This window comes from Mastomys coucha, unplaced genomic scaffold, assembly GCF_008632895.1.
Source record: "Mastomys coucha isolate ucsf_1 unplaced genomic scaffold, UCSF_Mcou_1 pScaffold7, whole genome shotgun sequence".
NCBI lineage: Eukaryota > Metazoa > Chordata > Mammalia > Rodentia > Muridae > Mastomys > Mastomys coucha.
This window is the reverse complement of record NW_022196913.1, coordinates 45,509,802-45,526,309: the sequence shown is the minus strand read 5'-3', so window position 1 is coordinate 45,526,309 and position 16,508 is coordinate 45,509,802. Positions and strand designations below refer to the sequence as shown.

Here is a 16,508-nt window from a genome sequence, read left to right as displayed (position 1 = left end):
AGCCCAGAGATGGCACCACCCACAAGGGGCCCTACCCCCTTGTTCACTAATTGAGAAAATGCCCCACAGCTGGGATCTCATGGAGACACTTCCCCAACTGAAGCCCCCTTCTATATGATAATTCCAGCCTGTGTCAAGTTGACACACAAAACCAGCCAGTACAGACATCAAAGTGGCCGTTACCTTGTTGAGCAAATGAAGCTGTGGTTATGAGAGAGAGTGGGAAATGGCTCCCTTCAGAAAGTAGGGCCTGCTTGTAGACCTTAAAGGACGAGCAGGAAGGCACATAGCACATGTGCTTCTAGGAGAGTGCGAGCTGGCATCAGAAAGGCTGTAGCAGATCTGAACTCGGAGCTCCCAGCTTCTTCATCCTTGTCACCGAGGGAGCTGTCTATAGAATTCTCCCTGGCACAGCAGCTGTGCTCTCAAAGGCCCTTTTCTTATTACACTATGTGTGTAGGATACAAACAGCATGCAAATGTTGTGATTCCAAGTCAACCTTTAAACAAAAGGAGACTAACAAACAAATCTCACCTGGGCCTACAGCCCATTTCCAGGGGTTATCCTGTGATAGAGCTTGATTTTGTACGTCATGGGCTTTGTATGGCATCAAATCTTTACTCTCTATAGGAAGGGATCTTGGTGAATCTTGGCTCTTGCCCCTGCTATTGACACTTCTAGTCCCAACACAACTCTATATCTGCAGCTTTGTAGGAGGCTCTCCGCCAGCCACTCAGCCATGCCGTTTTGTCCTTGGTGCTACCAGTGCCACATTCCAGAGTTGTGGAATGCCACCACTCTGAGAATTCAGTGGGCTTACTGCAGTGAACCTGTGCAAACTCTGGGCATTATGGATTATGATGTGTGCCTGCTTCCCCTAATCCTTCCTACAGGAGGGACCCAGCAAGGCGTCTGGGTTGAGGTGGCAGCTGTAACTCAGTGCAGACACTGCTGCCCTCCATTGCATTGTCTTCTCTCCGGGCATTTTCATCCATAAGATGTGTTAGCATGAACAAAGGCAATGACTGATGCGAAGCACTTGGGACCCTCCTTCCTCCTTTCTCTCAGTTGGTGTCCAGCTGGAGCTATCTGTTCCATGGAAGCTTTATAAATTTAAAGGTGTGTGTGTGTGTGTGTATGTATGTTTATGTACAGGAGCCTGCAGAAGTCAGAATAGGCATCAGAGCCCCTAGACCTGGAGTCACCAACGGTCATGAGTAGCCCTGTGGGTACTGGGCACTGAACCAGAGTACTCTGCAAGAACAAGTGCTCTTAACCTCTGAGCCGTCTATCCAGCCCTTAAGTATCAGGTTTTCTGCTGTTCTTGTGTTTGAGACAGGGTCTTATTATGTATACAAGGCTAGTCTAGAACTAAAAGATCTATCTGCCTCCCCCTGCCTCCCAGGTGCTGGGATTAAAGATCTATACAGCACTCCCTGCCCATGAAAACTTTTGAATTAATATTTTCTACTTTTAATTGTGAGTATATGAGTTTGTACACTAGGGGTCGGGTGCCTGTGGTGTCCATCACATGAAACCGGATAACCACTGAATCGTCCCATAAGCCCCATGGAAACTTAACTATGCAGCCAGCTGTACTCTAACTTGCTTAACTCAGAATTGTTTGTTCTTCTCTCTTCCTCTCCCTCCCTCCCTCCCTCCCTCCCTCCCTTTCTCTCCCTCCTTTTCTCTCTCTCTCTCTCTCTCTCTCTCTTTCTCTCTCTCTCTCTCTCTCAATCTCTCTGTGTGTGTAGTACCCTTATCTGAAGTTTTGTTCTATAGTTTCTGTTACCACAATCTACTATACTCTCACAATGTTTTAATGGAAAACTTCAGAAGTAACAATTTGTATGTTTAAAACTACCTACTGTTTTAAGTAGCACATCCTTTCTGGAACCTGAAATTATCCCTTTGTCCAGTGTATCCATGTCAAGACTGCAGTAGCACAGGGTTTGTATCAAAGTAACACCTGTTTTAGTGATGCTAGCATTTGATTAACACAGAGAAAGCCATAAGCTGCATTCTTTCAGTGAAAAGATAGAAGTTTCCAGCTTAATAAGGAAATTTCCAGGGCTGAGGTTGCTGAAAAAGAACCAGGGCATCTGAGACTTTGTTCAGGGAAAAGCAACTTGGCCTGGTTATGTGAGTTCATCTCAAACACAGAGTGCTCAGTGAGGACAAGGCTTGTGGTGTTCACTGGAGACTGTGGGACACGTACCGTCCCATGGATAGGGTGCCCACTGCACAGACGAGTATGTGTGTCAGAGTGGCTAACCGTGGGGGACCATCACTCCTCAGGCTCCTCACTGCAAACAATTCTTGGCAGATTCTCGAGTTCGAGGGTGGTTCCTGCTGGACTCTTACCTTCCCACCTTCATCCTCACCATCGCGTACCTGCTCTCCATATGGCTGGGCAGCAAGTACATGAAGAACAGGCCTGCTCTTGCTCTCAGGGGAACCCTCACCTTGTATAACCTCGGCATCACACTGCTTTCTGCATACATGCTGGTGGAGGTAAGCATGTGTAGCCTGCTCCACTCAGCAAGTGTCTGAGTTTGAGAACGGGTTAGGTGTACCTTCCAGAGCTGTGCAAGGTTGCAGTTAGTGCTTCACTACCCTGCCAGAACCTGCACTGAAACTCTGCCTATCCAAAGTGTCAGGAACCCTTGTTCTGACTTGAGTTTGGGCCTGTTTCTGTGTTCCTTAGCCAAATTAAAACTAGAATCATGATTTGGTTTGAAAGGGCTTTGGAAGGTCATATCTTATACTTTTCTTCCTTTATATACTGCGTGATTCTAAGGCTTAGAAGAGCTACTCTGTATTGTAAAAGTCAAATTTCACATGCAGTTAGTGTGCAGGTTCTTTACAGAGATGCAGATGCTCCTGTGCAGAGCCCTGCCCAGTCTTTGGAATGTGCTGGCAAGCCTGGCTTGACACTAGTTAGCTCTAGCTGCCTACCAAACCTTCAGCCGTTAGCTGCTTCTCAACCTGCAAAGCATCAGACCAAAGGCAGGAGTAATGATCACTTTGGCCAATGTCTGTAGAGACAGACAGTGAAATAACTCTTACTAAAGTGGTGGCTCCTCTCACTTTGGGGTGCACCCGAATGGCTAGAAGACAGATGCATTAAGGAGTAGAAGCACATTCTGGGATCTGCTCACCAGTGAGCAGTGATCCCTTGCTAACGCTGGGGAACAAAACTGGGTCTGATTCTGCACTGCTTCTGCCCTGATTACAAAGCGACCTTAGTTGGGATGTGCCATTCAGTATGGCTGCAGCCTTGTTGGGATGTGTTATTGGATATTGCCACACCCTGGCATTGACTTCTTTTCCCTTCTTGGTGCCTTGGCAGCTCATCCTCTCCAGCTGGGAAGGAGGCTACAACTTGCAGTGTCAGAATCTCGACAGCGCAGGAGAAGGTGATATCCGGGTGAGTCCTGGGACTATTTCCATTGAAAAAGAGCAGAGGCTCCCCCGTATGGTAGGAAGCTGGGGCTGCATCGAGAGACTTTAGCTCTGATGGAAAGACTGAGAAGTGACCAGGAGGTGACGGGCTTACTGAGCACATCCCTGTAATGGGTGCCTCTCCAGACGCAGTGAGAATAGACAGCCTCAGAACCACCATTGCTGCCTCGGGAAATATTTAACTGAAAACCAGCCACTTGCAGACTCTATTTATCAGGAATGTCTTTGAAAGTGTTTGTATTTACTCACATTTTACAAAGAGAAACGGTGGCAGAAGAAACAAGAAGCTAGTGACAGTGGCCTCCTTGTGGAAGCAGCAGGCAAAAGATAAGATGGCAGCCGCACTGTTCTCAGCACACCTTGAGCTGTGTTTGACTTCGGAATAGTTGTCTTACGTAAACTGTAAAACAATCTTAAGTTTTGAAAGGAAACAAGGCAAGTTTCTTCCTCCAAATGTTAGAATCAGTTACTGTAAATAAACACACACACACAGGAACATACCTGACAGAACTTACTACATGGAGAGGATCGCCCAAGAGGGCAGTGTCTTTACAGAATCCAGAGTTCTCTGTTGCTATTATTAATAAAGATGCATTGCTGCTTTCAGACAGCCATGGAACACTGAAGGATAAAGTATATATATATATACATGTGTGTGTGTGTAGGTGTAGTAAATAACAAGTGGTAACTAGTACTTGGAAAAAAGAGGTTTCTATTTTTTAAAGTAGTGAAAAATAAACCCAGAAATGGCAGATGCACACTGGGAATGTCATAGTGAATCTCATAGAAGAGGACATATTTCATAGCTTTAGCTGCAGAAAAGCCTCTTCAGTCTGTGGGAGTCCCAAGCACTCAGTGTGGCTTTACAGAGTTGCTACCTTACTCAAGGGATAAGGATTCTTAAGGGCATGGCCAGTACCAGGTTTGGGTCGGGAAATGTAAAATGACTCTAGGATCTCCTGTGACCCTCAGCAAAGCACTACACATGACTATTGGGTCGTGCGTGGTTACAGGAACCATCTTGAAAGATCCCGTTTCATTGGCTATCAAGGACAGTTCAGGCATCAAGAAAAAACACTGCCTGGGATGAGCTGAAATACACACTGACTGCAGGCTTTAGAAGGAAGAAGGGACTGTCGCTATTACCTTTCCAAGTTGGTATGACACCATGTCATTGCAGGAAAAAGTTAAGACAAAGAATTAAATATATGTCTTGTCTTTATATGTGATTTTCCAAATACACAAGGGGGAAAATGTTAGGAAAGAAATGTCTAAGTCACAATAGACCCAGAGCATCACCTTGTAAAAATGTTTATCGTCTGAAGGAGAGGGCATCCCCTCTGGTACTGTGAAGCATCCTGGTGGATTCACAAGGCAGCCTGGGACTGAAAAGGTTCTGAGAAAGAGAATGGAGGTAGCTGGGTAAGGCTCCTGAGAGAAGGTGACTGCTAAGATGAGGGTTAGTGGAGGGTGACTAACATGTGTGAGACACAGTGGGGGATGGAGATTCAGGCGACAAGACCACTTTTAGGGCTCCACGGATGAATAGCTTGTGGGTGTGGAGGAGTAACTTGATTGGATGGATGTTTGGGAAAGACGCCATCCTTTGTGGAGAGGTGAGGACTGCAGAGTAAGAGGAAACTGAGGGAAAGACAGCAGATCAGCAGTGTTCACCCAGGGCTGGCGGAAACACAGGCGGGGGCAGAGCCTTGGCACACCATCACCTTCTCCTTCCTTGACCGTGTTACAGGTAGCCAAGGTCTTGTGGTGGTACTACTTCTCCAAACTTGTGGAGTTCCTGGACACGATCTTCTTTGTTCTTCGAAAAAAGAACAATCAGATCACCTTCCTTCATGTCTATCACCATGCGTCCATGTTTAACATCTGGTGGTGCGTTTTGAACTGGATACCTTGTGGCCAAAGTAAGTCACTGTGGTAACTCTTGATTCTGTGGAATGAGTCCCACAAGACCACTAGCTCACCTATTGTGTGATTAGGAGAGATGGGAGCCCCTAAAGTCACGTTACCACAGGCAGCTCATTTGCCTGTGGCTATTTAGTGTTGGCAAGATCTGAGCAAGACCTTTTTTTTTTTTTTTTGGTTTTTTCGAGACAGGGTTTCCCTGTGTAGCCCTGGGTGTCCTGGAACTCCTGTAGACCAGGCTGGCCTCAAACTCAGAAATCCTGCTGCCTCTGCCTCCCAAGTGCTGGGATTAAAGGCGTGCGCCACCACCGCCCAGCCTGAGAAAGACCTTAAGTTTAAAAAATTGTTTCTTCACCAGGCACCAATTGTCAGATGGGTATGGAGACAGAGGCCTTGGGCAGAGCCACCCAGCTCCATAGAAGGCAGCCTGTGCCACTTCAGACAACACCTGCCACATCACCACCTCACTGGGACACACATTAATAATTTGAGCTCTTACAAATTCTTGACTTCACAGTCTGAAAACTTAAGACATCTCTGTGTGACCCACTAAAGCACTAGCTTTCAACTCTTTAAAAAAAATGGAACTACAACAGGAAATGGACTTTAAGTTGCATGTGGTAATGCATGCCTATAATCTTGGGTAGGAGGGGCTGTAGCATGGCAAGGCCCTGCCTCAAAACACATCTCCGTGCTTACCTATCTCCAAGCACACACATGATACAGGTTATTCAATAAACTAGTGTGCCCTTTTATATTACAGACTTTACATGGAGTAAGAGCTTCATGAGGTAGCACTGGCCCTGGCCCTACATGGCACGCTATGTATCTGGCTTTAATCCTGCTTAACTTTCACTGTAAGCACATGATGAAATCTCCCTACATAGGCTTCTTCACAGCTCACAGGGAGAGGGGTGCGGTGCTCACTAATGACTGAACTAAAGAGGATGATGCTTTTTCATTTAAATCATTATGTTCCTATGAGTTTGAAAATATTCTATGAAAAATTAAATGGGACAAAACTTAAGAAAAAAGTTATTTGGGAAGGTAGAGTATAGTTCATCAGTAGAGCATTTGCTTATAGAATGTATAAGGACTCTACATCACCAGTACCACAAAAAAACAAAACAAAACAAAACAAATCAAATTATGAGTGATAGCTTTAAATTGTCTTAAATGGATGTGGTGGGAAGATATCTGTATTCTTCCTTAAGAGTCGGGGTCTTGTATCAATGATAGAAACTGCCAAGGATGTGTGGGATGCAGATACCCCATGACCTACCAAAAGGTCAAATGTGATAAACCCACTCTGAATTGAAAGCACCATACATAAGTTAAAACTGCATGTAATGTGCTCAGCCCACTGAGCACCCCTATCATAGCCACAGTACAGAGTGCATCTCAGTGGTCTCACCTCCTGGTTGAGATGAGACAGTCATTTCCATCACATCCGCTCGGCATCCAGAAAGAGCATTACACCATTATCACTAACATGAAGGTCAACAGGCAAGGCTCAAATTGTGTTTTTTGCCGAATCTGTGTCATTTTGATCCCGACATTAAGTTGAAAGGTCATTAATAGGGCCATCACGAAGTTACACAATATCTCTGGCAGTCAAGGTACAAATGAAAACTTCCATACAGGGAATGAAAGTGCACAATATATGGTGGCTGTCACCCTCCTCGGATGGCAGGACCAGTGCCACAATTGGAGATTTTTTCTTCAGTTTTAACAGTTTCATTAGGGATTTAAAATTCACACTGCACTGTGCAGAGGTGGTCCTGTGAATATCTGTACACTGTATCTCCCAGGTGATGACAAAAGTGTTAAGTACAGAGCTACTCAGAAATGAGAACCCAGATGGGCAAATAAGCATCACTCACCTTGCACTGCTGAGTATTCCCTAAGTGTTTCCATAGCAACCCAAGCGTCAGAGAGCATTCTGCCGGTATTTGCTGAGGATCTACTATATACATCTCACTGCTCCTTTCCTTTCCAGTTATCTGGGTTACTTACGTAGGGTGAGATCCTCGGGCTAAAGTGCTTAAACTGACCAACTAAGTAGCAGTAGGCAGTGCTCTTCAGTTCATGCAGCATGATAGGCTCTCAGTCGCACCTCAGCCTTGAGTGGGTTCAAAATGAGAAAACAGCTTACAAGAACATGTAACTCACCACTAGGCAACACTGCACCTCTCCTTCAGCCACAAGAGGCTCTGTCGTCAAGGCTCTGCAGCCAGCCTTAAGTTCACCTTTTCTCTGCCTCCCTGATTAGCTGGTAGGAATAACTCCTGTAGAGAAAGTAAGCCCTCTGCAGAGACTGAGCGGCTGCGTCGTTTGGCTGAACACCCTTCCCGGGTCACACTTTTTGTCTAGGAGGCTTTGTAAGCCGGGAGCGATGGCAGCAGTGGGGGTGTGTCTATGTGAATGCTGTTGCATGACTGTCTAGTCCTCTTAGCACTTTTCAGTCAGGAAGGAGGAGCGCCTCACTTCTGAGAATCCTGACCCACATCTTCCACTGCCACAGGCTTCTTTGGACCAACCCTGAACAGTTTTATCCACATTCTCATGTATTCCTACTATGGACTGTCTGTGTTCCCATCCATGCACAAGTACCTTTGGTGGAAGAAGTACCTCACACAGGCTCAGCTGGTACGTTGCCCTCTGTTTGCTTCTCCATGCGGCTCACAGGCAGTGAAGGGATGGGCAACTGGGGCTTCTCTGGGGGGGATGCCTGTTTCGCTCTACTACAGCCTTGAGGAATCAGACTTCAGCCATTACAGTATCTGTTGTGTGGACCAGTAGCTTCTAGTGGAAATTTTCTTCTTTGAAATATATATGAGCACTTTAAATTAATGTACAGCTTAGGTCATTTTTTATCAAAATAATCTCAACTGTTCCTTTTCCATGAGAAAATAGACAAATATGTACTTACATAATTTCAAATGAAGTTCAGAGCAGGGCAGTGGGCCACTGAGACAGTTTTCTTGATTTGCTTCTACAGACTGTAGCCAAGTGACAGTAATCACATGTAGACCACTAGAGCGCCCGCCACAGGGCCTGTCCTCACCGCAGCTTCTCTGCCTTCCAGGTGCAGTTCGTACTCACCATCACACACACACTGAGTGCTGTGGTGAAGCCCTGTGGCTTCCCCTTCGGCTGCCTCATCTTCCAGTCTTCCTATATGATGACACTGGTCATCCTGTTCTTAAACTTCTACATTCAGGTATGTAAGATGCAAGTGTGCAGGAGCAACATATCAGACAGCCCTTTGCACTGTGTCTTTAAGATAACAGTGTGCACAGGAGGAGGGAGAGCACCTCCACAGTGTGCACGGGAGGAGGGAGAGTACCTCCACAGTGTGCACAGGAGGAGGGAGAGCACCTCCACGGTGTGCACAGGAGGAGGGAGAGCACCTCCACAGTGTGCACAGGAGGGAGAGCACCTCCACAGTGTGCACAGGAGGAGGGAGAGCACCTCCACAGTGTGCACAGGAGGAGGGAGAGCACCTCTACGGTATGCACAGGAGGAGGGAGAGCACCTCCACAGTGCACAGGAGGAGGGAGAGCATCTCCACAGTGTGCACAGGAGGAGGGAGAGCACCTCCACAGTGTGCACAGGAGGAGGGAGAGCATCTCCACGGTGTGCACAGGAGGAGGGAGAGCACCTCCACGGTGTGCACAGGAGGAGGGAGAGCATCTCCACGGTGTGCACAGGAGGAGGGAGAACACCTCCACGGTGTGCACAGGAGGAGGGAGAGCACCTCCATGGTGTGCACAGGAGGAGGGAGAGCACCTCCACGGTGTGCATAGGAGGAGGGAGAGCACCTCTACAGCGTGCACAGGAGGAGGGAGAGCACCTCCACAGTGTGCACAGGAGGAGGGAGAGCACCTCCACGGTGTGCACAGGAGGAGGGAGAGCACCTTCACAGTGTGCACAGGAGGAGGGAGAGCACCTCCACAGTGTGCACAGGAGGATGGAGAGCACCTTCACAGTGTGCACAGGAGGAGGGAGAACACCACCACAGTGTGCACAGGAGGAGGGAGAGCACCTCCACAGTGTGCACAGGAGGAGGGAGAGCACCTCCACAGTGTGCACAGGAGGAGGGAGAGCACCTCCACAATGTGAACAGGAGGAGGGAGAGCACCACCACGGTGTGCACAGGAGGAGGGAGAGCACCTCCTAACTCCTTTTCCCACATCCTCCTACTCCAAGGACAGTCGACTAACAGTCTAGTTGGCCTTTGTTGATAACTTGTTTAGAAAGACTGTGTCATGTCTACATGTGCATTTGCTTCATGGCTCCAAATCTGACATCTGAAGGCTGAACAGGTATAGTGACACAGAGCCAGGAGGCTGCAGCAGAGAAAGGCCTGGAACAATGGTGTTTAATAATCTTGAAGCCTCCGTCAGCTGCTCTGAGGTTCAGATGCAGTGTTTGGGAAAATTCCTTTAAGGCAAACCAGCATGGAAAGGGCATGCTGGCTCTTTCTTTGTCAAGTGACATTTTCTTTTCAATTAACAATTTAAATGAGAGAGTCCCTCAGAGTGACTTTGTTGTATAAGAGGCCTTGTAGGCTCTGGTAAGAAAGGTCTCAGGTGGTTATGGATTTTAAATTGCTGGGCTAGAGAAATGGAAAGGCTGCTCCAAACAAAAAGCCATAATTTATTAAAACAGTACTTTTGAAGTTCTATTCAACTATTTTCTTCTCCAGACAATTACTCTTATTTTTTAGTTTTTGTTCCATAGTGTTTTTATAGGAAGGGCCACTGTGGGAACTGGGCCTTTGACAGCTTTGCACATTGTGTGTTTCTGGACTGGACTGGCTGGCCTTTGCCTCTTGTAACAAATAAGTTTCCTTTGAGGATGTGTAAAGAAAGAACCCTCAGTAGGACCAAACAGACCCATGCATGTGCACCAAACACGAAAGGAATGGCAAGGCTCCCAGCAGCCCCATAGTGGTAGACAATGGCTGCACAAACTATCTCCACACACTGGTTCAGACTGAATCTTGCATCATTCCAGACTTGACTCTTGCTAGTACCATCATTGCCTTTTAAAATGTAGAAATGCCGTTATCCTAGCACCAAGGATGTAGAGGCAGGAGATCAAGGTAACTGTGGGTTACATAGCAAGCTGAAGACCAGCCTGAGCTGTATAAGAGCTTGTCTCAATAAACAAACATGAGATGACAGACCAGGTATTTCATCAGAATGACAGAAAGGGACGTCCTAGTGTTCTGTGGCAGTTGACATCCTTAACATGCATTAGACCCTGCTTTCCATCTGCAGTACTAAAGCCCTGTCAGAGTCAGGAGATGGAATTACAGTGAATCTCAAAAGAAAAAACATAAAATAACAGCTCCTTTTATCTTGAATTTTAAAGGAAGTTTTGTTTTTTTTGAGTGAACAACCAATTATGATGTCACACTGATAAAGTGAAATAGCCTTGACTAACATTCATATATCTGTGTTGGCTTTTACCTGAGCTTTGCAGCAGAGGCTAAAAAATGAACAAATTCTTATCATAGAAGGTCCAGTGCCAAGGAAACTTGTGTAGTATTTTACATGCTATGTCAGAAGTTAGAGACAAGGCCTTATTAAAATGTCTCTCCTGTTTTTTCTCCTGACTACACTCTGACAGACATACCGAAAAAAGCCAGTGAAGAAAGAGCTGCAAGAGCAACCTGCAGGGAAAGAAGTGAAGAATGGTTTCCCCAAAGCCCACTCCATTGCAGCTAACGGCATGACGGACAAGAAGGCACAATAAAACGAAATGCTGGGGAAACACAAACTGAGGCAACAGGGAAGGCAAACAGATGAGCTTGTTTTAAAGCAGAGACTGAATTGAAAGTTGTATGTTTTAGCATAAACTAATTCCTTTTGAGTTTGTAAATCATTTGTACCCAGAATGTATTATAATATATTACTATTAGGTTACTCTATTAACTGGGGCGATGCCGACCTCTACAAACCTCAGAACAGGTGCACAGCCCCCTCTCCTGAGCTCTTTGTAATGCCTTATTCATGTAGAAAACCAGGAGACTCGGGCTTTGTTTCTCATGGCAAGTCTTCAGAGTTAATTTTCTTTAGATTAAATGTGTAAAACTGTTAAATGTATTGTAAATGTCAGGGTCTTTTCTAGTCTATGTCAAGCAATAACTGTCAGTGCATAAATCGATTAGTCCACTGCTGCTTAAGGTGGCAGCCCCAGGAAGCATTTAAACAGGATCTTAGCAAGACAGAATTCAGCAAAACCCCTTTCCCTCTTAAGCCAGGAGTCTCATCTGCTACATTTTTTTTAAACCACCTCTAATTTTAAACTTAGTGACGTGGTAATGAAATTCGTTAATCTTCAACATAGTTTGAAGGTTAGTCATTCTATGAAAGGACAGCTGCTTGAGCTGGGTGTGGTGGCACCCATCTGTGAGTCCAGCATTTGGGTATTGAGACAGCCTGAGGTAAACAGGCACAAGACCCTGTTTCAACTAGAAAAAAAAAATTGTTTGCCAAATTATCGTAACTTGGGGTCGGAGCTTTGGACAGAGCTGTCTCTCAGTTTCAATTGGCTTCCTTACTCATCCCTGCCTGTCTACCTCCCTTGTTACTCTGGATTCGTGGAGTTACGTTCCCCATGTCCAAAGCTAGTGTCTAAATACAGCTGCCACACCCTTTCTGAACAAAAGCTGGAGTCCATTTGCACTGCTTCTTGGCACAGAAATGCAACCGGAATACTTACAAATCATAATCAACTGAGCCCCAGGGGCAAAATAGACATCCTATTTGTCAACCGTTGCTGCTGAGCCTGCTCGTGAACATTATTGAAAGTAGTTGTTATCAAGCTTCATGAGTTAAATGCTTCAGGAAGGAGAAAAGGATATAGTCGTCATTTGGAAAGATCCTGGGGTCGGGGGGGTGGGTGGGAATAAGCCATGATGTGTCTGGCCCAAGCAGCAATGCTTTCCTGCTTAGAACTGTGGTCTCTACGGAGAAGGTAGTACAGAGGCAGACCAAGGCACTGGACTGCTTCCCTTTCCTCAAACTGATGGATCACCACTATTAAACTATACTGAGCGTACACAAAACACACCTTACTCTATTTTCCCTCCATTTTAGCAAATATGTTCTTGGTTCATGGCACTGGCATCCAGCCCATGGGCACCAGGTAGACTTTCCTCGAGTGCCAACAGTGGGACCTGCCCACCCCTGTCTTCCCTTTCTGGGCAAGCTCCCATTTTAACTTTTCCCTGTTAAAAATTGTCCTGACGTTTTAAACTTGTAAGTATACCTCCCTTCTAGCTGGTGTATTTTGAAAAACACCACAGTCTGATGTCCTGTGCCATTTCTGTCACTCCTGTTGAACAGATTCTTCCTGTCTGGTGGCCACCTATGCTTCAATGCATTTTCTAAACAATTTTCTCAAACTGATCTGCTCCCAGGTGCTTTATTACCACCATCTCTGGTGACTTAGACTAAAGTTGGTGTGCTATTCTTTCCCAAGAATTCATTTTAAGGGTTAGCTTTGAGTATGTTGTTGTTCTTCTATGACAAGACCAAAGGAACAAACTCCTTGGTAAATCTGGAGTTCAGCTTTAGTTTTCAAACACAATCTTAAATCTGTCACTAAAATGAATTCTGGGTAAAAATGAGACTCAAGAGGCATCACTGGCCACTGCACCAGATTATTCTTGCTTGCCAGTGAGAGGCAATGAAGTCCCGCTGTGCATCATACCTTCAGCTTAGGATGTTTTCATGACCTCACATCTTCCTATGGTAGATCAACAATGGCAGCTCACAGTACCAGCCAGCTTTAGACCTCCCAGAGCAAAGTTCAGTGCAGCACTAAGCCTTAAACCACCCAAGGGCTGTCAAACCATGCAGAGCTATGAAATCTGTGCTGAGAAAATGCGATCTGGAAAGATTTAAACTCATTCTTAGTGTGAATTTTCTAAAATAGAAATATAAAAATTGTCTCTATAATCTGATAGAAAACTGTGTTTTCCCAAGTAAATCCCTTTTATTCATGAGAACAAAAGTACTTGGATACTATAAAACCTTAATTTCCCCAACTATTAAAATAAAATGGAATATTTGCTGAATTAATTAAGCATAGAAAATGTCAACCCATCAGAATTATATTTATACATGTTGGTGGATAAGTTCCTGTCTTCCCACATCAGAGAATTATTTTTTTTTTTTTACCAAAATGGGCAGAATAGCATTTTGTATGTTAGAGACTATTCTTTTCTAGTCCTTCCAAACATTCCTGTGTCATTTAAGAATGTTAGTAGAGGTCATTTCTTTGGAAATTGAGGACTTTTTGTTTTCCTTTGAAAGTATGGCATCTGAAGAACACAGTATCATGACTCGGGTGGAAAGGGAGGCAGAAGCCATTTTTCTTTTAGATGAAAAGCATTCTGTGTGATTGTTGTATAATAAATTGATTTTTACACTAAAACATGTTGCAATTTTTCTTATTTGGCTCAAAGGAACTAAAATGTGGGACTATGTGGTACTCCAAGTGGCCTATTATTCAGAGATTATATATACCAATAAAGTGATATATTAGCGATTAATCTTAGATTCTTAATTCATTTCGACAAACACTGGGGTGTTAAAATAACATTATTAATGCAATATTTATATACCCAGCTAAACTATCTAAGAAGCTGGTTGGTTACTCACAAGGAAAATTTAATAGGAATCAGATAAACAGGGGCTACAACTATTAGAAACTACTTACTATACAGAATAAAAATATACTATGCTGTACTTATATAGTATAGTACAATAACTATACCATAGCACACTACACTATGCAATGGGAGCACACATGACATTGGTTACCAATACCCTGGGCACCTGTAGTGTCAAGTGGCAATTTCTTCTCAGGAGCTGAAGCAGGGCCAGAGTCTGGTATTTGTCAGCACAGAGGCTACATTAATCCACCACAATGAATATCCCAAGGCAACAGCTTTGATAGCCTCAATAGTTATGCTCAAAATCTGACCCAAAGTTGCTTACATTCCAAGGTAGAAATAGTTAGGAAGGCAAGAACAGAGAAGGACAGAAGGAACTTGGAGCAAGTGGGGACTAGAGTTTAGGGAAAGGGTGAGCATTTTAAAGAGCCTCATTTCACTTCATTATTTTAAACTGTGGGTGGGATAATCTCATTAAAACTTTGTTTTTAAAACTAAAAGGTAAGGAAGAGTGACACATCTCCACAATCCCAGCACAAAGAAAGCTGAGGCAGGAGGATATCTCTGAGTTAAAACCACTTTTGGATACAGAAGGCTGGTTCCTAGAAAATTTGGCTGTCTCAAAAATATCTAATATAGCCAATATTTCTATAAGTTAGCTATTGCAAAGTTTAACAATTATAATAAACACCTAATGTCTCCTTAGTATTCCATTTAAAGAAAAGCTTCAGCGTATATTTTTATTGTTGAAGGCCTTCTTCCAAGTCAGATGACCTTCACATATTTGAGCTCCTTTCTGAGACAGGTAAGAAAACATTCACTGTTACACAGACTGCAGTCACCTAAATATTCCTTGGCCTTTAGTAAATGTGACTTGGTAATGAGGTGGAGCCATGTAAGTCATTTTCCAACAAAGCACAAATTCTTAAAAGACTCCACACCTCCTTCAATCATGTCTCAAGCTGAGAACTAACTAGTCAAACACATTAGCTTATGGAAAACATTGTACATCCAAGTCATACCAAGGCCTTTATTTTTCAAACCTAGTTTACTTACAGATTTTTAGATTAACTCTGAAAATGTCATATTTAATAAAAGCTTTTTATCAAATCAAAGCAATGCTATATAGTGTTATGGCCTGTAGTAGACACACAGAATTACCCAGATGAATATGTGCCCTTAGAGTCATAGTCTGGGAGGAAACATTTAGCTATAAAACATTAGAAATGATTTACACCAAGACTTTCCAAAAGAATTTAATGCCAAACTTGGTTTTGGTGGTTGAATTCAAATAAACAAGGAGTTTATTCCACTATATTCATGGTGACTCCATCCATGCAGCTATGGGGATGTCAACACCCACCGTGGGCTGAGACTTTTCAGTAATGCAGTAATACAGCTATGTGGGGGTCACCCATTCACCTGCCCATTGTCCCAAGGAGACTGTATGCCTGTGGGACTTGAGACCTATCTGTCACCCGGGTAGGGACAGCACCTCAGTCCTGCCTTCCCAAGAAGAGCACTACCCCATATATCAGCACAATGAGGTGTATCCAAGACAATGAAGCCTCATGTACGCTGGTAAGCAGTGTATCTAGAAAGCATAAGTCCAGGCCACTGTCCCCTGTGCTCTCGGTGTACCTTCAAGACTTTATACTCTACCACATACCATGGTGCAGGAGAGCACAGCCCTGCCAGTCACCCTCTGAGGTTAATGTGCCTGAAACACATCAGTTCCACCCATCACTCCAGTAAGAACAGAGTACCCAGAAGGCTCTAGCCCCACCTATGGCCCAGATGAGTGCCCCTCCCTCCTATCCCTGCCTCTAGGGATAACAATAACCTAGTTAGTATATTACCAACAGTTTAAATACTTGCTCTGAAAGAAAAATCAGCTAATACATGATAAATTCAACAAATTACCTAGCTCCCTACATGAAAATGCAAGTATAAAAGAATCAAGATAATCTCCTTCCAAAATCAATCCTACAGTAATGGCCTCCAGTGCGAATGAATTATATGAAATCCTAGAAAAAAAGCTTAGAAGAAAGACATGTCTGTTCAAAGAATGAAAGTACCCCCCATAAAACACAGATGCCAAGTGAAATAGAAGGGCTGATGTATGATGTAGAAGAGGAACTCAAATGGAAATTGGAAATCAGACTAAGATAATGAGAAAAAAATCAAATAAAAACTTTGTGTAGAGCTTCACCAGTAGATCAAGGGGAATATAAAATGGATGGACTTAAAGATGAGGTGGGGGGTTGGGACATTCCAATAAGGATGGAAATTAATTGGTCAAGAAGCATGGACAGGACTTATAAGATGCAGAATATTCTGCAATGACTACATCATGGGCATAAAAGAAGGGGAATTCCCTTCTAAAGGAATAGCCACATCAGAAATTTCTTTAAAAGTTAGGCAA

At 44.3% G+C, this 16,508-nt stretch overlaps 1 protein-coding gene across 3 annotated transcripts in view; it reads left to right on the top strand.

The window, feature by feature from the left end:
- Positions 1 to 13,842, top strand: part of Elovl2 (ELOVL fatty acid elongase 2) — a 40,395-nt gene extending 26,553 nt beyond the window's left edge. For all 3 annotated transcript variants that reach the window (XM_031358871.1, XM_031358873.1, XM_031358872.1), the window contains exons 3-8: positions 2,327 to 2,514; positions 3,353 to 3,430; positions 5,216 to 5,387; positions 7,913 to 8,037; positions 8,477 to 8,611; positions 11,029 to 13,842. In XM_031358871.1, coding sequence (XP_031214731.1) covers positions 2,327 to 2,514; positions 3,353 to 3,430; positions 5,216 to 5,387; positions 7,913 to 8,037; positions 8,477 to 8,611; positions 11,029 to 11,154 — 824 coding nt within the window. In that variant the 3' untranslated portion in view covers positions 11,155 to 13,842. The remainder of the gene's footprint in view (positions 1 to 2,326; positions 2,515 to 3,352; positions 3,431 to 5,215; positions 5,388 to 7,912; positions 8,038 to 8,476; positions 8,612 to 11,028) is intronic.
- Positions 13,843 to 16,508: the final 2,666 nt, after the last annotated feature.